The sequence below is a fragment of the Trichosurus vulpecula genome, chromosome 9 (assembly GCF_011100635.1).
Source record: "Trichosurus vulpecula isolate mTriVul1 chromosome 9, mTriVul1.pri, whole genome shotgun sequence".
Taxonomy (NCBI): domain Eukaryota; kingdom Metazoa; phylum Chordata; class Mammalia; order Diprotodontia; family Phalangeridae; genus Trichosurus; species Trichosurus vulpecula.
In genome coordinates this window covers 67561421-67582837 of record NC_050581.1, presented here as the reverse complement: position 1 = coordinate 67582837, position 21417 = coordinate 67561421, and the positions used below count along the sequence as shown (strand labels likewise).

At 39.3% G+C, this 21417-nt stretch overlaps 1 protein-coding gene across 10 annotated transcripts in view; it reads right to left on the bottom strand.

The window, feature by feature from the left end:
* Window positions 1–3818: 3818 nt before the first annotated feature.
* TLE1 (TLE family member 1, transcriptional corepressor) overlaps window positions 3819–21417 on the bottom strand; it is a 116631-nt gene continuing 99032 nt past the window's right edge. For all 10 annotated transcript variants that reach the window (XM_036737935.1, XM_036737934.1, XM_036737936.1 and 7 more), the window contains 6 exons: window positions 15249–15498; window positions 12849–13096; window positions 7801–7948; window positions 5303–5453; window positions 4594–4670; window positions 3819–4440 (listed from right to left, as the gene is read on the bottom strand). In XM_036737935.1, the coding sequence (XP_036593830.1) occupies window positions 4333–4440; window positions 4594–4670; window positions 5303–5453; window positions 7801–7948; window positions 12849–13096; window positions 15249–15498 (982 nt within the window). In that variant the 3' untranslated portion in view covers window positions 3819–4332. The remainder of the gene's footprint in view (window positions 4441–4593; window positions 4671–5302; window positions 5454–7800; window positions 7949–12848; window positions 13097–15248; window positions 15499–21417) is intronic.

Genomic DNA, 21417 nt, shown 5'->3' with positions numbered 1-21417 from the left:
ATATATATATATATATATATATATATAGACAGAGGGCACAGGGTGAGTTGAATATGAAGGGATATCTAAAAAAATAAAATCAAATTAAGGGTTGAGAGAGGGAGAAAGGGAGAGATAGAATGAGGTAAATTATCTCACATAAAAGTGGCAAGAAAAAGCAGTTCTGTTGGAAGGGAAGAGGGGGCAGGTGAGGGGCAATGAGTGAATCTTACTGTCATCAGATTTGACTGGAGGAGGGAATAACATACACACTCAAATAGGGTGTCTTACCCCACAGGAAAGAAGGACAAAGGGGATAAAAAGGGGGGATGAGAGAAGGAAGGGCAGATGGGGGGGGAGGTAATCAAAGGTAACACTTTTGAAAAGGGACAGGGTCAAGGGAGATAATTGAACAAAGGAGGACAGGATAGGAAGGAGCAAAATATAGTTAGTCTTTCACAACATGAGTATTGTGTAAGGGTTTTACATAATGATACATGTTACATAATGATACATGTTGAATTGCTTGCCTTCTTAGGGAGGGTATGGGGGGAGGGAAGAGGGGAGAGAATTTGAAACTCAAAGTTGTAAAAGCAGATGTTCAAAAAAAAAGTTATTTTTGCATGCCACTGGGAAATAAGATATACAGGCAATGGGGTATAGAAATCTATCTTACCTTACAAGAAAGTAAGAGAAGAGGGGATGGGGGGGGAGCGGGGTGACAGAAAGGAGGGCTGACTGGGGAACAGGCAATCAGAATATATGCCACCTTGGAGTGGGGGGGAGGGTAGAAATGGGGAGAAAATTTGTAATTCAAAATCTTGTGGAAATCAATGCTGAAAACTAAAAATATTAAATAAATGAAAAGAACTTCTACTATGAAAATAAAAAAATCTGGAATCTCCTTAGTTGACCATAATTGGCTTTTCCCTTCTCTCTTTGCCTCCCTTTTCAAAACCCTTTGTCCACACCGACCTACAATCCCTTGATCCCCCAGTTCTCTCCCAAGCCATTTACCTTGTGCTAGCCACTCTCTCCTCTTTTCCCCATCTTGACCCCTTGATAAACCAACTCATCTCTACACTGTTCTCCTCTCTTGGATCCCTACCCCCCTTTTATCACCAGATACACCTACATCTTAACCTTGGATCACTCCCACCATTTGCCATTTTGCCCTATATGTGTACTGCTAAATAAAATGGATAAAATCACACAACTATTTGGGCTGAATCCACTATAAATTTATATTATATAACCTTATCCGGGCCCTCCCTGCTGTTAGGCAATTTACTATACCTGTCTTTTCAACTCATTGTCCCACTCTTCACAGCTGCCTTTCCAAATCTTTTCATCCCTTCTCAAACCTTCCCTGGCTGACTCTCCCTCCACCCTCTCAGCTGAGAACCTTTCTTCATATTTTACAGAAAATGTTGAGGCTGTTTGCCCTGAGCTCCCTCATGTCCTCTCCTCCTCATCTCCCATCATTCGGATATGGTCTTCCAGTCTCCCCTTTTCTCCTGTCTCATACAATGAGGTAGCCTTACTCCTTATAGGGCTAAACTTGTTCAAATGATCCCACTCTAAAGTCTTCTTCAACAGATTGCCCCCTCCATCATCTCCACTTACCATTTTCACTCTACTGGTTCCTTTTCTGCTGCCTCCAAACACACCCATGTTTCCCCGCATCCTGAACCCCCCCCAACTGATCCTTTCATCCCCACTATTGTCTTTTATCTCCTCTTCTCTTTGTAATTAAACTCCCTGAAAGGTAAAGGCTGACATACAACAGGTATCTCCACTATCTCCCTTCTTAACCCCTTACAACCCAGCTTCTGATTTTATCATTACGCCAAAATTGCTGTCTCCAAAGTTAATAGCGATCTCTTAGTTGCCAAATTCAAGTGGCCTTTTCTCAGTCTTTATTCTCCTTGACCTCTCTGTGGCCTTTGACGCTTGATAACTCTTTTCTCTAGCTTCTTTGGGACACCATTTTCTCCTGGTTCTCATCTTACCCATCTATTCCTTCTGTCTCCTTTGCTGGGTTCTCCTTTAGATCAAGCCCCTGAGCATTCAGTCTTGGGCCCTCTTCTCCATCTATACTGCTTCACTGGGCGACCTCATCCGCTCCCACAGATTTAATGACCATCGCTATGCTGATGATTCTGGTATCTACCTTTCCTGCTCCAAACTCTCTGACCTCTGATTTCACATTTCCAGCCGCAGTTCAGACATTTCAAAGTAGATGTCCTGCAGTTATCTTAAATTCAACATGTCCAAAACAGAACTCGTCTTTCTCCCTACACCCCACCCACCTTCCCTATTACTGTAGAGGGTAACACCATCCTTCTAATTCCTCTGGCTCATAACTTAGGAGTCATCCTCCACTGCTCTCTCTCCCAACACCCCCTCTCCCCAGTATCTAATCTGTCGTTGAGACTAACCCATTTCACCTTTGAGCATCTCTTGAATACACCCTCCTTTCTCTCCTTTGACACTGCTACCCTTCTGATGCAGGCCCTTGCCACTTCATGCCCAGACCACTGCAGAAACCTGTTAGATATTTGCCTCAAGTCTCTTCACGTTCCGGTTCATCCTGCATGCATTCAGCCACTAAAGTAATTTTGCTAAAGTGCAAATCCGATCATGTCGCCACCACCCCCCACTTTAAAACTCCAGTGGCTCCCTATCTTTGGAAGCAAAACAAAAAGCTCTTTGCCAGTCAAAGTCCTTCAAAACTTAGCCCTCTCCTACCTTTCCGTTTCTTCTGATAGCTCACCCCCCTCCCCAAATACTCTTTGATCTACTGACATAGGCCTCTTGGCTGACCCACAAACAAGACACTTTCTCTCTCAGCTCCAGGTGTTTTCTCTGGCTGATGCCCATAAATGGAAAGATCTCCTTTTTCAACTCTACATATCTCTGTACCTTCAAATCCCAACTAAAATCCCACTTTCTACAGGAAGCCTTCCCCAATCTTTCCTCATTCCAGAGCCTTCCTTCTGTTATTTCCTATTTACCCTGTATATAGCTCCCTTTGTCTATATTTGTTTGTATTTTGTCACCCCGATTAGACGTGAGTTCCTTGAGGGTAGAGACTATCTTTTACCTCATTCTGTGTCTGCAGTGCTTAGCATAGTGCCTGCACACAGTAGGTGCTTAATAAATGTTGACTGATTGATGGTCCTGTAACAACACATTCAACACCTAGAACTTTGTCAGGAATGTATAGATTGCAACCCACTTCTATATACTACAACCTTAGAGAGTTACCTGAACCTCAGAGAAGTGTCTTTCTCATGATCACATAGGTAAGCAACATCTAAGGTGAGATTTGAACCCTGGATTCCGATTCATACATACACTGGGTGTTCAGATATATTAAGTAGTTTTTCTATAGGTCACACAGTTATTAAATAAGAGTACATACTTTTAACTCAGGTCTTCTGACTCTTAAGTCTAGTGCTCTTTCTATTATATCACGGATTGCCTTCAAGGTCTGGTTGTGAGAATATGGTAGGGAGAATAAATTCAGAGGAAACAATTCTAGCTTCTCAAAAGCTTCTCCCCCACTTCTTCCCCCTCTCCCCACTCTACACCCTCTGTCCCTGGCAAACTCCCATTTATAGCTTCAACACAGTTCACAGTCTACAGAAGAGACATCTGCTCGGCTACACACGTACAATATGAGAGTTCAAATACAAATTCATTAAACAGAACAAAGAAGTTCATTTTAAAGCTTCTGTACATAGATTTTGGACTTGCTTATAAAACCCATATTAATGCCTCCACCCCACTCCCAACACCCAGACAAACCCTTAATAAAGAAGGGGGGAAAACGCTTGTTGGTACTAAAGCCTTTACTGTAATAAACCAAATATATTTACAATTTATACAAATGTTTAACCTTCAACAAAAATACAAAAAACATATCACAAGATGCAAAACCAGGGAACAAGTTCATCGGAGACACCACTGCTCTACACAGGACAGAATGCAAGTGGGACTGCAAAGAACAGAAAGGTAATCTCACATATTCAGGCAATGAGAGCAATCTGTAGGAGGTCACAGAGAAAGAAAATAAAAGGCTCCAACATTCTTCAACAGTCTCTGAATCCTAAGACCGTGGCTATCTGTCCGTTCACTTTTGCCTCCATGCTTCCTTTGGGTCTAGGCAGGTGACCTTTATTTAGCTTGCTGGATGTTGCCTTCTTTTTGTAGACTTGGAGTAGTTTCATGAAAAGGTTTGGAAACATCAGATTTCTTTTTGTTCCTTAAGTTACAACCTTTCTACTTCTACAAATTCAAAACATTTTGGCCCGGTTCAACTCTAAAAGTTAAAACCACATCATGTTTTCAGTAGATTACTTCATAGACTGTCGCTTTCTTGTCTCCAGAGCCAGTGACTATATATTTATCATCCACAGAGATGTCACAGCTAAGCACTGATGAGGACTCTTTGGACTAGAAAAACCAAAAGAAAAAAAAGGACACATTACTGAGAGAAGTGATAAAAAAAACAGACCACATTTATGTCTACTTTCACATATTGGGAAAGCCACGGATATCATGGACAAGTTACACTTTCATAACTATTTCTAGGAAAGGAGCACCTACCTGGAATATACTGGCTCCATAGGGGGTCCTCCAGGCATTAAGGAGGTTATCTTTTCCAGTACTCACAAACCATTTACCTAGAAGCAGAAAGGGTACATGGGAAGTTTTAACAAGAAAGAAACAGAAAAATCCCCAAACCCATCATAAGACAGCTATGCTGGATTTACCTAAACTCACGCACATCCTTTTAATATCTGAACAGGAAACTCCCTGTTGAGGGAGAAGGGAAATTTAAGGATAACTATGAGAGCCTATGAACCTAGGTACATACTGATGCCCTGAATTAAAACAGTAAAGACTAAAGGACAGACTGATAGGACAGCAGGTTGGAGATATGGGACCAGAATTCATGAAAGAGGTTAGAGTTGGATCTATAGATAGAGCTGTCATAATATGATGTAAATTTCTACCATTCCCAATGTATATTTTATAGAAAAAGTAGAGATGGGAAAGGGTAAAATTTTTCCTTAAAGAATACCAAATCTACAAGAAGGCAATTCCATAGTCTGGAGAACATTTCTCATTAGCTAGAAGGATTGAAGCAGACACCCATTAGCAGTTTCTGAGAGCATTATTAACAGAATGGAAAAATTATTATCATTACATCCAGCTGCTTCACTCAATAGCATTTGTTCTGACGTGTGAGCTTCAGTAAGTTTGGTTTGTTTTTCTAAATATGTCCTAAGGATTTGTTTTCTATTCTACTCACCACAGTAAGCAAACTTTAGTGACAAAACACAGCTTTCATGAAGATGCAGCTGGTACTTGTCTGGCTTATTGACATGTAATACTTCCACGTTACTGCTCTCCATGCCCACTGCTAGCCATTCTCCAGTTGGGCAATATCCAAGAGAAAAGATCTAGAAAAAGTCAACAAGTTGATTAATTCTTCTGCATAAAAAGTTTGAAGGGGAAGAGGATCAATGGAACCAGGATATGTCTATATTTAGATTGCTTTCTCTCTCTCTCTACTAGATACGGACAGGGAAAACTCATTTAATAATGTGTAAAACATAAAAATGTGTTAATTATCATAGTACTTGACTTCCAGCAGAAATACCTTATAAGCAGAGACAGAAAAAAGCATAAAGGAAATAAAATGTGCAATAGTCTGTACTTTTCCTTTTCATAAAAACTGTAGAGATTTGGGAGAACCAAGTTTCACTCAAAGACTCTGGGGGGGGGGTCATCCCCTAAAAAGAGCTGAAAAAATTTTAAGCATCTTCCCCAAGCTTTCACTTGTCTAAGGGCAACAAACATGAGAATGATATGAATAAAGAAAGGCACAGAATACACATTCACGTATGTTCTTAAACTAAAAGAAAGTAAATCCAGATGAGTCAAGGGTGCTAAATTTTTTCATGGAAAATTTGCTTTCCATTCCCCCTCCCCCACCTTAAAAGGAAAAATCCTGGTGTGAAAATTTTTATGCATATTTTACTTCCTATTTCATTACATCTTCAAAGAAAACTAATAGTCCTGGTTATATTCTCCCTGTGACTTCAAAATTTCTGGAAACATTACATCATTATCCCCTCAAAGACTTGATAAAGCTGGTCTCTACTCCTTTTATTGGTGGGAAGTCATGGAGAAATCATTAAACACAGCTCCTTCTAGTAACTGAAGGACCCCATGATGATCGTTCATGGTCTTTGAAAAAGGACTGTAACCACCCATGGCCTCATTTTTTGTTATTCCACTGGTTTTTTTCTTTATTTTGTTTCATCTATTTGGAGATCTGTTGTGGGCAGGAAAGACTTCTTCTCTTGCTGGCTTTGCACAATTTCTGTCCTTGGCCCTGAAGTCTTTCTAACTTGGCTGAAGTCTTCCTGCCTCATTGTTCGCTGTGACCCTCAATCATACACCCATGACAATTAGAAAGGATTGACTGTATTGTAAAGTTCCCTCCGGAGGTTGGCAAGACTAAATGTTACTTTTCTGCATGTGCCATGGAATGCTCTCACTGATGTGGCACTAACTCAAACCCTACTTGGGCAAAGGAGATGAATTCAGGTGGATAAAGATGAAGCACCCCTCAGGGGAGCTGAACATGACAATCAGCCCCAGACCATAAAGGACAATCAGCCCAGATCCATGAACCTCTGATCAATTTTGATAATGCCGATGGTAGGGCAACAGCGCAGAAGAAAACACATGCTGGAGTCTGCATCTGTTTCAGGAAAGTGTACTTTAGGTCTACACTCATAGGGGAGTGCTTATGATGCTGCTTCATTCTGGGAGGACATTCCCAGCACTCTAATTAGAACTTGAAAGTTCACCAAAGGACAATTTGTCTGGGACCCTCTAGGACTGGGGGAAAAATCTAGGGCTCACACCAAGAATGGGAGCTTGCCTGAAGTTGGATGAGATAATCCCTGGGCACTGTGCTTCTTATCCTACCTTTGCCCTAGCCAATGTGGTCTTAAGGTATGGGACAAAGGTCTTGCTGGGTATTAGTTACAGGATGGTAGAGACTGATACTGTGCCATTACTTTCTAAATTAGAGGACCATCAACCAGTTTTGCCATTCTAAGCCATTAGGAGTGGCCTCTTTAGGCCCTAGCCTGAGGATGGAATCTTCCTAGTTTTTCCAAGTACTCGTTTAGATTTAGACACAATTCCATACCACTCTCACCATGAGATATTCACTAATTTTCAAAATATCCCAAAGCTCTGAGGTTTCCACTTCTTACATTTAATTTAAAACTCCACTTATCTAATCAGTGACAAATACATTTTAAGGGATAAGTAACAGAACTGGGATCCTCTAAGATTGCTTTGCATTTCTTATCCTCCCTGATGAAAGCAAAACGAATAACTTTCTAGGCCGCTGTGATTATTTTTCTCTCCAATGAGAACACTGTTGCATATTTTCCTAGCACTATTTATGTATTAATCAAATAATCATCTTTTGACCTACATTAAAATAGTGAGCATATGTACAACAGACTTGCAAATACTGCTTAAAGAAAACAGTGTATTCTTCACTACTCAAATTCCTTGAATGAAATTACACATAAACAGAATAGAGAAGACCAGTTCAACTTATGCTTCACAAGCCTTGGCCTATGGCACTCTGAAAACTGTGGGTGTTTCTACTTCTTTAAAAAAAACAAAAACCTCACAACCTAGCCACTCCTTTGCCTGGACCTCTACTGGTCTGGAAGAAACCAACATGTATATTCGAAGGGAAAAAAGACTCATCACCTGCGATGTGAAGTCATGTTGCTGTAACTGCCGCCCTTCTCGCAGGTCCCAGGACCTGACTGTATTGTCCAAACCTCCCGTCCAGAGCTTGGTGCCATCATTCGAAATGTCAATACAGCTGGCTCCGTCTGTGTGGCCCTGGAATTGCCTGATAAAACAAACCCGATTGAATAATGATTTCCTGCCAGAGCTCAAGGTAAACACTGTTGTGTTGTTAGTTTTGGACTCTGTAGGCATGTGTCATCTCTTCTGTGTCTCCTGATGTGTAAGATGAAACTACCCTTCCCCTTGGGTAGGATATGAAATTGCACCTGCAAAATGGTTTCTGTGATGCAAGCAGTAAGGAAATGGAACTCTGTTTCAGCTAACTAAACAAGAGAAGTTAAATAGTTCCTTATTAGCTTTCCCCCAAAAATATTCTTTCAGATGTTCCAACTCCTCTCATACCTGTAATATATTTTTTTAAAGGGCAACATGCAAAATCCCAATTTCATCCTCAAATGAACACGGTGTAAAAGGACAAGACCTGCTTAATAATATGGATGAGATCTACCATCTCCTGCCACCCCCACAGCCATCTGTGAAATGTCACATTAAATATACAGAAGGTTTAGCGACATTACTAGGGCAGGATCCAGAAAACTCAACTCTCCCATTACCATGACTGAGTCAACAAAAGGATGCCCTTTGTGCCAGTGGGTTATGAGCTCACATATTTACTCAACTCTGTTTTCAGTGTTGGAGCTTTGCATTAGGAAATCCTAAATCCCAGTAACAAAGGGTCATTCCAAGTTCTATTCAGTCCTCTTGACCTCAAGCTTGGCAAGAGAGTCAAAAGCCAATTACAGATAAAAAATGGCAGGAATCTCAGTAAGGTATTACTTTGAAGTGGAGCACAAATGCAGTATTCTCAAAGGAATCACACACACCTACTATGCGTAAAGTACTATGCTAGGCATGCCACTGCTCACAGTACCTAGGACTGTACCTTTCACATTCAAAAAAAATTTTTTTTTATTTACATTTTCAAATTCTCTTCCTCCAGCTCCTCCCCACCCACTGAGAAGGCAAGCAATAGGACAGCCATTGTACCCCTGGACAGTACCTCCTACATTTAAAAAAATCATACTTATTATTTCATTGGTGTAAGCAACTCCTGGTGAGAAAATTCTCTTAAATCACGCAGACTGCTAACTATTTAGCAACTTATAACCTTAGAGAGTCGTCTCATTTATTGAATGAGAGGTTTGCCTGGTGTTGGTGACAGAAGCAGGTTGTGGATGAAGATCTGACTTGAAATCCAGTACTGCTTGCCTTGTACCAGTCCCTATGTACTATGACTCTCGCTTTATACACACTAGAATTCTAAACTGTATTGACTGATGATGTCAGAGTACTAGTGAACTAGGACTTACCATTACAATATAGAAGAGGACCTCCCAAACTCTTCTGATTCTAAGCACTAAAGAATCAGAGAGCTTGAGAGTTAAAAGGGACCTAATTGGCCACGTGGTCCAAACCATCCAAGAAACGAATCTTTACCATAGCATACTCAATAATCTTTGCTTGAAGACCTCCAAAGGGGAAAAGGAGCGAACCAACTACCTCTCAAGGAAGCCCATTCCAACTTTACGACAACTCTACAGCTTCCAAAATTTCAAAGGGACAAAGACAAAAGGAGAGTAAGCTAATTTTTTATTTTTAAGATTTTAGTGGCTTCAGTACTACAAAAATCTGTGGTTTTCACTGGGGTGTGGATTCTCTCCTCCATTTAATAAAAGCAGCCAACTCATCCATGCTTTAGTAGGACTCTGTGCTGTGCTCTGGCTGACCAATTCATCAACCAAGGTCAACCTGGTGATAAGCCCTTCCAAACTTGGCAAGACTGGTCTTTGGAGAGCAGCTGAGTCACGCTACAAGTCTTTCTCCCTCCATGACTAATTCCTAGAGCTTATGGTCTACTGGCATAGCTTTCGAGATCCCAAAGTCATCTCCAGATAATGACAAGGAGGCATCAAAGGAAGATTTTTATGGAAGAGGCCTTGACATTGAACTTATAGGGGACACAGAGAGAAGAGGGAAGGCATTTTATTATACTCTATGTAATGTGGAGAATGGTTTGGACTCTGCTTTACAAAGTCCTTGAGAACAGGTGCATGACTTGCTGGATGGTCCCTATTCTCACCACTATCACCCTAAACTTGTCTAGGACTTATTAACAATCATACTCCAAGGCCTGAAGCAGTGCAGTGGATCCCCGGGGACCTGGTATCATGAAGTTCAAATCCAGCTTCAGGCACTTACTAGCTATATAGCTCCGGGCAAGTGACTTAACCACTGTCTCAGTTTTCTTCATCTGCAAATTGGGAATAAACAGCACCTACTTCACAGGGCTATTGTGAGGATCAAGTGAGATTCTGTAAATGTATAAAGTGCTTGGCAAACCTTTAAAGAGCTATATAAACGCTTGTTATTATTATCAATTATTCAAATCCTCAAATCTTGCCATCTTCATAAAAGTAGGATTTCTTCTTTGCTTCACACCATCTAAAACATGCACATTCTTTGACTTAGTCTTTAGTTACTATCCCACTAAAAGCATTTCATTATATGCTTGACAGTAAAAAGCTTTAGCATTTGTTCAGAGGGTGTGGTTTTTTTTTTGTGGCTTATATGTTCTACTTAAGCCTATTTAGGAGTTTCTGCCTGTGAAAGAAACTTTTTAGAATAAAGGGTCCATATCAATAGCTTTCTCTAGATCTACAGTATATATAATATATGAAGAAGTACCACAGATAGCCCAGAAACTGAATTTGTGATTATACGAAAACACCTCTGTATGGGTAAAAGTCATGCAAATTCTAGTCTTGTTTAACAAATGGTAAAACTTAGGCAAAGCGAGATCCATAATATCAATTTCTTGAGGCTCCATTCATCCATCTATCTATACAAACATCCAACTAATAATTACTGAGTGCCCTATAATGGACAGGGAACTGCTTGCTATATAAGCTTAAGTAGTATTATCAAGTCTCATTTGCTTGCCCCACAAATCAGTACAATTAATTCTACTGCCATATTGTAAAGGCAAGCAAAGTGGGACTTTTTACTGTTTTTTTCTTTTAGAGTGCTTCTCAGCACTAAGGCAATCCAGTGACTTTGATTGAGTCTTGCCTTTGTTTGTAGGAAGGCCCAGACCCTTTTGCTAATTAGGTCATAAGACGTGTAAAGCCCTTGAGAGGTGTAAAGTGCTCTAACCTTGGAGAAGTGTATATATACTCTGAGGTTAGCATTTTCTTTTGGGCCTCACTCACTGGAAGAGTGTTGGTGTGGAGACTCTGGGTAGCCATTAAGAAGCCCCCCAGCTTTGAAAACCCAGATGTTGGTGCTTCTCTCTTTGGTAACTATGTATGTATAGCTTTGGTCAGACAGCTAGAAGCCTGTCTGTTGATTTGTGTTAGTAATTTCTGACTGTATTTGCTTGGAAGTTCAGGGTATTGACTTTTTCCCCTGAACTAAGTGAATGATATATGCATGTTTAATGAAAGTGAGACTGTAAACCCCTTAAAGTTGCTTTCCTTAGAAAAGTGGATCAAAGAACCTGTGCTAGCCACCCTCCTGTGTGCTGGTGTTGTTGGCCTTACACAGTTGTAGTAGTAGCAAGTAGCACTGTTGTTACTCATGTCAATACCCATGAATAATAACAGATTTTGCCTCCACAACAATTACCCCATTTCTACAGAAGTGGCTTGAAAAGAAAATGAGGTGTCGAAATTCATCCTACTCTCTGGTATATATACTTAAACATACGAGAGATGGTAAACTCCACAAGGATGGTAGGCATCCAAGCAGCATCACAAAACAAGAGATCCAAAAGCAAACACAACATCTCTTACATATTTCAATTCCATTCTTAACATTTAATTGATTTTAAAATGAAGCCATGCTTTCTTTCACGTATTAGGTCCTAGTTATTGTTAGTAATAAAGAACAGGGAAGCCACAGACAAGGAAGAACGAAAAAATCACTCCCTAAAGACTGGAACAAGTATAAAGGTCAAGAAGATAACACACAGAAAGGATCTCAGACAACAGGACTTTGCTAGACATAATAAGCTTATTGTGTAAGTTTTACTTAGGGTCTGAAAAAACACTAATACTTTAAAAAAAAAAAACCTATGCTGCAGGGCCATGTTCTTGAAATATGTTCTTCCAGTAATTCTGGACAGTTTATAACATCGTTTCTTATCAGGTAGCATCTAATGTTGGCGATCAACAACTCCAGCTAAAGCAAAAGTTCCGATGAAGCCACTCACAACCTGTGCTCATCCTTCCTCAGGCAAAACACAAATACTGGAAAACTGGGGTGAAGATGGTTAAAGAGAAACTGTAAAAATTCAGGGCAGGAGCTGTGGTGACAGCCTTATAAAGGTCTAGGGCACACATTCTTGATCTTTTTTGGGTCATGGGTACCCTTGGCAGCCTAGTAAAGTCTATGGACCTTTATCTTAATCATGTTTTTTTTAAAATATTAAATTTGTAAGGTAAAATAGAAAGGAAGCCAAATATATGCTGAAATAAAGTTATGAAAAAACAGAACAAAACAAAAACCCTTGGTCTAGAGAGCACTGGTCTTTACCCATGAAATCCTACCATCTCTGCGATTCTACCCATCACACACCTCCTGGAAAGCTCTCTCTCATTATAGCTTGTATCTTAGGATCCCTGGCCACCTCCCACAGGATGCCTTCCCTAGTTCAGATGTGGCTTAGACTTCAGCTGGACTCCGAGTTTCCCTCTTCTTCACTCTCTATGTATATACTGCATATACCTGTTTATGTCCATGTCTCCCCTACTAGAACATAAGCTCCTTGAGGGCCTTTTCTTTATAACCTCAGGGTTTGGCACAGTGCCTGCCATACAGTAAGAACTTAATAAATGCTGGCTGACCGACCTACCAAAGGCAGCCTACGGATCAGGAGCATCTGCATTATCTACTCAAACAATGTCTCTTCTGAAATTCCTCCTTCAGAGGCCACAGTCACCTACCTGACCAACGTTTGGTTGTGCAGATCCCACACTGCGATGTTCCCATCGCTGCAGCAGGAGAAGCAGACCTTGGAATCCGGGCTGATCGCCAGGGCGTAGCAGGCGGGAGCTGAGGATGTCAGCTCAGCTTTGATGCGTGGGGTCGGAGCTGCCAGGTCCCAAATAGATAACGTACTAGCTTCTCCACCTACTATGAGGGTGCAGCCATCAGGGAGCAATTTACAGGAACGGATGTAATTATCTCTGTTCTGTGAAATAAATACTGTTAGATTACTACAGTATTCTACTCAACAAGAAATAATACTATCCTTCCTAACACGACTTTGGTTTGAGACTTCAGATCTGGGGTGTCTCAGGTGCCAAGGCAGTGCAGCAAACAGAACATCCGAATCCCAAATTCTCTTTGCTGTCTTCAAATGCCATCACAAACTGACCTACAAATGTAGATGTCGTAGCTTTTACTTCTCTGCTCTGTCCATTTTTGTTTTTTTACACGCAGTAGACAGGGCCATATCAGACTCACTTTCCCACAACTAAACATAAGGCTGCATGTTTCTTTCTCTAAGAAGAAATAACTCGTTCCCCTTTGGCAACCTGTTCAAAGCTGGCTTATAAATCCTTTGCCTCATTGTACCCTGTGAATTACCACTGAAATAACGAAGAAATGATACATGTTTTGTGTGCTCATAGCTCCTCAACCTGTTTCCTAAGATGTGTGTTGTGTCTTCATAACTCAGGTAGGTTTTTACTAACAACAACAAAAAAAAATTCACATGGGTCTGTCTCGAGAAGAGAACATATCCATTAAATACTAGGTCTCCCACCCTGAAAGGCAACAGTAATCTTTTCTGCTCTCAAAATCAGTGAGATATTATCACACATATTGAAAAAACAAAGTAAAATAAAAATAGGTGACTCACACCAACAACAGGAGGAAAGGGCCTTCTCTGTACCTTGAACTCCTCCATCCAGCCATTAAATCTATAATAAATTTCATGTGCTTTTTTCAAGCAATACTACAGATTTTTTTCTAGATTTTTTTTTTCCAGTGATTAAGAACAGTTGTTGTCAACTATTCAAAGAACCATGGAAACTTTAGCTAAGTGACTTTGTCAACATTTAAATTAAATCTACCTTACATAGCCCCAAATACCACACACAGTGTGGGTTTCTGGTTTGGGGTCTGAATTCTGTCCAGGAAAACTGAAGAATTTTATGAAATGATCTGGTGAAAAATGACAAGAATTCCTGTGGTTCAAGATTGGTAAGATAGCCAATGTCCCTAAAAAATAAACAAACCAAAAAACCTGTTGCTTGGATTCCTAGCAACTTCTTAAACTCATATTCCCTAGAAGGCAGTGTGTAACTCACAGGAACTTATCTAGGATAGGAGAGGGAACTTGGGAATCCTGTAGACAGCAGAGGCCTCTTGGAGTTTGTCTAAGGCAAATGGTATATGGTCTATAAATCTAAGAGTCATAGCTACAGTACAGAATATATATTCTAGCTTTTGTCTACACAGGATACTTACAAAATGACAGTCCTATTCTTGGAGATAAGCTAACTTCCATACTTTTTAAAAAAAAATCACAATTTTGAAGTTTTTTTAATGCCTTTTTTGGACAGCTATTTTCCATTATAAACTCCTATCCCACGAAGCCTCCTTTGTAACAAAGAAAATAAGTCAAGAAAAACCAATTAACACATTATCTCCACAGGAAGGACATATAACATTCCTAACCTGTAGTCCACCACATCTGTACTAGGAGGCAGGAGGTTCATTTCATCACCTATCCTCTGGAACTAATATTTTGACCTGCTTTCTTAAATGAGACACTGAAAGAGTCTTTATAATAGTATCTATTGTTCTTTAACTGAGACAAGTAAGAGTATTTATAATTAGTACCCATTGGTCTTTCCTGATCAGACGACAGTGATAACTATTCATGTTCCCCTGAAGTCTCTCTAGATGCTGTCAATTTTTCAGAATGCTGATTTCAAAATGCAATTATGTAAAAGTTAAACAAAATTCAAAATGCAATCTTTATGCAAAAGTTAAACAAAAATAAAAGAACTGAATGAAAAGAATTCCCGCTGCATTTCTAGCTATGTTTCAGTTCACTAAAAGGGAAACTCTCTTACAATAGGAATCCAAATAAATATGAACTATTGGGGGAGGGGTCATAGCAGCAGTGGGATTTGATTATATCAACCACAGTAGTAATAAATAAAGCCTTTTAAATCTAAGGAGGGGAAAAAGTCAAACTAAATACTAAGCACAGGAAACAGAACTGGCCTCTATTTCCTCATAATATGAATAAAATCCAAGCCAGGACAGCTATTTCCTTATTGAGTCTCCAAGGAAAAATTACCCTTGTGCATAAGTTCCTGCTCACTTACCAGACAGTCCAGCTGAGAGACTGGACTCTTATTGCCAGGTTGGCTGATGTCCCAGACTTTGACGCATCCCTTCCCACCAGTGTACACGTGTCTCGTGGGGTTGCTGATAGTAACTGCACACACTACTTCTCCATGATTAAGGGTGTTGATCTGACGAGCATGTCGAGGGATTCCGGGTCCAATGAGGGCATCGGGGGGAAAAGGTACGGGCTGCATCTGACCATCTGCAGTAACGTGAAAGGAGTATGCGCTTTTGGGGAGGGGCAGGTAGGGGAGAAGAGGAGGTATTGGGTGAAAGGAACATAAGAGAGAATAGAGAAAAAAATATTCATCATAAAGAAATCTGTCACTAAGTCAGAAAACTAACTTGAGAAAGACATAAAGCCACTGAATAGGTCCTTTACTTGATTAAACTTATTTCACCCTCACTTGAAATCAATTCCAGTTCAAGAATTAAATAGTAACAGAATAAATCTAATATAGATGGCAAAAGAAATTTATCAGCTACAGGAAGGCCACCATACTGAGTTATGTCTTGATGAAATAAGATTAAGCAATTATTTTCCATGTGTTTGTATATCTATTTTCAAATAACACAAAACTTTCAAATCATATACTCTGACTAAATACTGTTGCCCTTGGCAAATATTTAAGGTACAATTACAAACAAACTACAAAAGCCAACATACCCACTGTCTGTTCATTCCAAAGATCATTTTGTTAAATGTTTGGTTTGAAACTAAGAGACACAAATAGAATTCCTGTGGTTCAGAAGATAAGACATCTGCCATTCCTAAAAATCTGTGTTGGAATCCCTAGTAACCATTCACTGAGCTCTCTAGACACCAGTGTGAAGAACACAGAAGAGTAATGAGTCCTGCATCAAAGAAGTTACTAGGCAGGCAGAGAAGGGGTTATTATTGGCCATATAAAGCTAGACCAATATTTTCTTCTATTTTCTCTACCTGCCCTGGACCCCCAAGCAAAAACAAAACACAAAGCTTAGCCTGCCACACTTCTTGTAGTTCTAATCTCGAATCTCAAAAGACCCAACACCACTTGTTCAGCAAACCTTAATTTGCCAAGGAAATTTAGTACTTCTAAAGCTAATGTTTTCATGTTTAAATATAAGAGAAGCCAATGATTTTGTAGCAGCAGGAGGCACTATGCTAAGAACACTGGGCTAAAATAAGAGGGAAAGAGAACTGAGTTCTAATCCCAGTCTGCCACTAACTTTCTGTGTGACAAATCATTTATCCATCCATCTCTCCAACAAAAAGCAAAGATGGTAGCCTTCTGATGTGTAAAACTGATTTCCAGGTTGTATGAGGATCAAATGATGACAATAAAAGCTAACAGAACTTTAAGGTTTGAAAAGTGACGCGCACACATATTTATTATACACACATGTATGTATATCTATGTGCATAAGTATTTGTCTACACACAGATACATAATCTCCTTGGATCCTTACAACAATTCTGAGTTTTAGGTACTATTATCATTCCCATTTTAAAGAAGAAATTGAGGCAGAGAGGAGTTAAATGACTTGCCAGAACAAAACATCCAGGAAGTGTCTGAGATGGGATTCAAATTCATCTCTTTTCGACTCTTAAGTGCAGACAAAGCTCTATCTATTATGCCACCCAACTGCCTATCACAAGGACCACAGATTTATAACTGAAGGAAACTTACAGGTCATCTAGTCCAACCCCTTCATTTTACTGGAGAGGAAACTGAGGCCAGGGACATTAAATGGTTTTCCCATGATCGCAAAGCTAGTAAGAGGCAGAGGTAGATTTTGAACTCAAATTCCAAAAGCAGTATTCCTTCTATTGCATGAATCAGTGAGTCAGTTAATAAATATTTATTAAGTACCTACTAGTTGCCAAGCACTGTCTTAATGTAGATGCTTTTAGAAATATAAAGCAATTTTTAAAAGGACCTTCCTCAAATCTTGAATTTTACAGTCTTGGAGAAGACTCCTTTATATTACTTTTTTTGTTCCTCTTCTGACTATACTAAAATGTTTTTTCCTTCTTGAATATATTTCTAAGTATAAAAGCTGGGAGTGCCCATACAATCCCATAAAAGGTTCTTTTTCTTCCTATTTCCATGATAAAATACTGAAAGAGCTTTCAAAGAAACATAAAAACCATTCCACTTTAGTGTTACCTGTAATTTCCTACCACAAGTTGAAATGGCTAGTTCCTATGCTTTAATGAAAAAAAAAAAAACCCTCTGAACTTCCTTAAATTACTCTGATGACACATTGTACTCCTATGCTAAAAAAACAAAAAACAAAGCTTCTAGACACACTCCTTTCCAGGCTTGCCTGGGGTTATTCAGCTCTATGTTTAACACTGAGCTACATCCTCATAATGTCACTCTGTCAGCCTTCCTGCACTGAGTAGAACGCCTTCTTCTTCCTTCCACTTCTTCCATTCATTCACCAGCTTTTTCTTGCCAATGGGGTCTTTCCTTTTCAACTGGCAAAGTACTCAGCTCTATGGAGCAAGATTTTTCCTTCTACCCAAGACTACATTCACTATGACTGCTTTTCTTCCATTTATAAGACAATTTCCCCACTGGTTTCAATAACCTCCTCCCTCCACCCCAACAACTTTCCCTACAACAAGGGAAAGCCCTAAATTTATCACGTGTCGAATTTATTCACTAGAAACAACGTCCTGGGCACCTTAAATATTGACTGGTGTCCCTCCCCTCCAACACAAGCACACTTTAAATAGGAAGTTTGCCCAATCATTCCTTAGAGGAAAGAGCATTGGTTTTCTTTAAGTTGGAAGATGTGTGTTTGCTGCTTTACCCATCTGCGATACCTCAAACCAAACCACAACTTCTCAAGGGCCCCAGTTTCCTCATCCTCAAAATCAGGGGGTTAGATGTGATGACCCTTCTAAGATTCTTTCTGTTTCTGGCATTCTGTGATTCCACACTAATTACTATTACCCAAGTATTCTTTTATCCCCTGTCCGGTCTCTTATCTCTTTCAACCCTAGAAAGAAGTTAAATATTAAACTATCTAGAAGCCTTGTTCTCTATATTAATAATAATAAAAGAAGACATTTATATAGTGGCTTAATGTTTACAAAGTACATTAAGTACATTATCTCATTTGAAAAAGCAGTAATAACTGACATTTATATAGTAGTTTAAAGTTTACAAAGAACATTACGGATATGATCTCACTTCATCTTTACAACAATCCTGTGAAGGGAGGGAGGAGAGATTATCATCATCCCCATTAAACAGAGGAGGAAATTGATTTCATCAGTTAAGTGATGTGCCTTAATCCAGACCTTTTCTAAAGCTGAGGTTCCTTTCCTATACTGCACTGCTTCTCTGGTAATTAACCAGTCATTGAAATTTTAGTATGAGTTAGATTATCTATTACTACCAACTCTTCCACTTTCTTTCCAGGGCTATAGACTTTCCTAGGAAAGCGCTACCATGCTTCATTATCCAGCCAAAAACAGATGCAATTTTAGCTCTTCAAATTTATCTTTCTACTCCAAATGTAAGGAGGCGTGATATCATTTTGAGTTATAAGGCCTAACCCCTTTAAATAACTTAGTGCACACGCTATGACAAATGAAAAATGAGAGCTTTTTTCTTCTCTCTCTCTTGTTCTGAACTAAGTTTATAAGCTCTTCTTTCGAAATCTTTGGCACTTATCACACACCATGCATGCAGCTACTGTCTTTCTCAAAGGGTAAAACTCAAATTTCTGATATGAATTTAAACAAGGACTCACACTTTCAAACTGTACATATACATAATACATCTTTTCATTCAAAAAATTTTTTAATGTCAACTGGATGTACACATACAAATTGTACTGTTAGGTGTTGAGGATAATATGATAAATAAAACAATGTCTGCTCCCACAAGGAGCTTATAATCTAGTAGAGATGCTAAGATACATACACAAATAACTATAGAATGCAGAACACTATCTCACACAGAACTTTTATATGAAGACCTCTAAGAAAAAAAAAATTCATGTGACCACATGATGGTAGTTGTGCTGTTAGTGCCGGTTGGTGGAGAAAATACATGACAAAAAACTACTATAAATTTTTATTTTATTAGTAACAACATCTATCTATAATTGAAATATCTGGGCAGATCTTTGACGTAGAGGTCAAAGGATTTAAGATCCAATATCTAGTAAGTATGGAAAGCAAGGGGAATTGTGCAGTAGCTTTTATCAATTCTCTAGTGTTTCTCTCTCTGACATGGTCAGCAATTGTTATATGTGTGTCATTTTACATCTTTAGGGGAATCTTTTACATTTTACATCTTTAGGGGAATCTCTTTCCATGTTCTAAGTTATCAGTGAAAATGAACTATTCCTTGCAAAAACAGAACAGATTTTTTTTGCAAGGTGAATACAAAGGGAAAAAAATTTGAAGGAGAAGTGATTCCTAAGAGGTTAGATTGTAGAAGGCTGAAACAACGGGAAGAAAAGGAAGAAGGACCAATAAACACTTTAAATAATAGGTATGAAGTTCTTTCTTTACCAAGAAGCACTATACCTTCTCAGAAGAAAGCATCTTATGCTACAAGGGAAGGATGGCAAATACATTAAATTAAAGCCTTGAGATGAGAGGTCATCCAATACCGCTCAGAGGAAGAAAAGACAGGGATTTTGGTGGGCAACTTCATGCTGAAGGGTACTAAGGTAGACATTTGTTGTCTTGACAATAATAAAAAGGTCTTCTTTCTTCCTAGAGTATGTATCCAGAATGTGACAAAGAGCCTCCTAAGCCTTTACAAACATGAAAGCTAATATTCAGGTTGCTGGGGATTAGGATGGCCTGGGTAAGAAACTGTGCCTCTTAGGATCACAGGTGGTGTTTTTCTCACTGTTATTGAGTGAAAAGCAGGGGCTTTTGAAGAGAAAAGCAGATTTTGAAAGGGAAAAGGTAATTAAGAAGATGGTAGATGAGGACAGGGTTTCTATTTCTGAACCATGGCTTGAAACATAGCTCTTGGAAAGAAATGGAGTGAACTGAATAAGGCTGGTTAAAATATACTTGTCTTGCAAATATGATTAAGAGGGCTTTAAACTGTATAGTGTATAGAGAACAGGAGGTAGACCAGATTGTCTGTAGAAGTATATGTGTATGTGTGTGTGCACGCAAATCAGCCTGGGAAGATAGGCTGGAGCCAGACAGTAAAGGGTTTTTAATGTCAAAACAAGTTTATTATTTACCCTGAAGGCAATGGGGAGCCATGGTAATATCTTGAAAAAGATTGGAAAGATATGGTCAGACCTATACTTTAGGAATATCCATTTGGCAATTGTGTGGAATGTGGATTAGAGAGTGGATGTAGGGAGACCAATATGTAACCTACAGCAGTAGTCCAGGCCAAGAAGTAGTAAGGACCTGAAGAAGGATAGCATTAATTGAAGATCACAGAAAAGGACAAATAGGAGAAATGCTGAGAAGGTATAACTGATAAAACCCGGCAGAGATGTAGAGGACTGATGGAGCGGGTTGGTCACTGAGAGTGAAGATTTGGGAAAGACAGGGCTGTCAACCTGGGTAACATAGACAATGGTGCTGCTATCGGCAGAAATAGCAAATTTAGGAGAAGGGGCTGATTTAGGGAGAAAAATAATGGGTTTTGTTCTAGATATGCTGAGTTTGTTACCAGCAGGCAGCTTGAAATACTAGAGATATGCAGTTGTTGTAAAAACATATGATAAACATCTTCATAGAAATGATCTATGAAATACATGGGCACCAAGAGAGTACTGGAGTACAATTGCTTTGGACCACTTGGACAGAAGAATGAAATAGATGAGGAGTTTGGAAAACAAATCACAAACTTAGCAGGAACATGATACATTAGTGAATGGGGGATTTTAATTGTCCAGGAATTTTTTAGAATTCTCTGTACTAAAAGCACCTAGTATATTCTTGATTTTCTTTGATACAAATGAACTTATTTTTTCAAAAGATAGAGAAAAGGAAGAAGGAATTCCAATTTCAGACCCGATTCTAACAAGAAGGAATTAAGTTGCTAAAACAGAAATAATGGGAACCTTGGAGAGAAGTAAGCACTCCATCTCAGAGCTTATGACAGAAAAGAAGGGCATAGAGTTGTTTCCTTTACCTCCCATTGTCCATAAGGACAG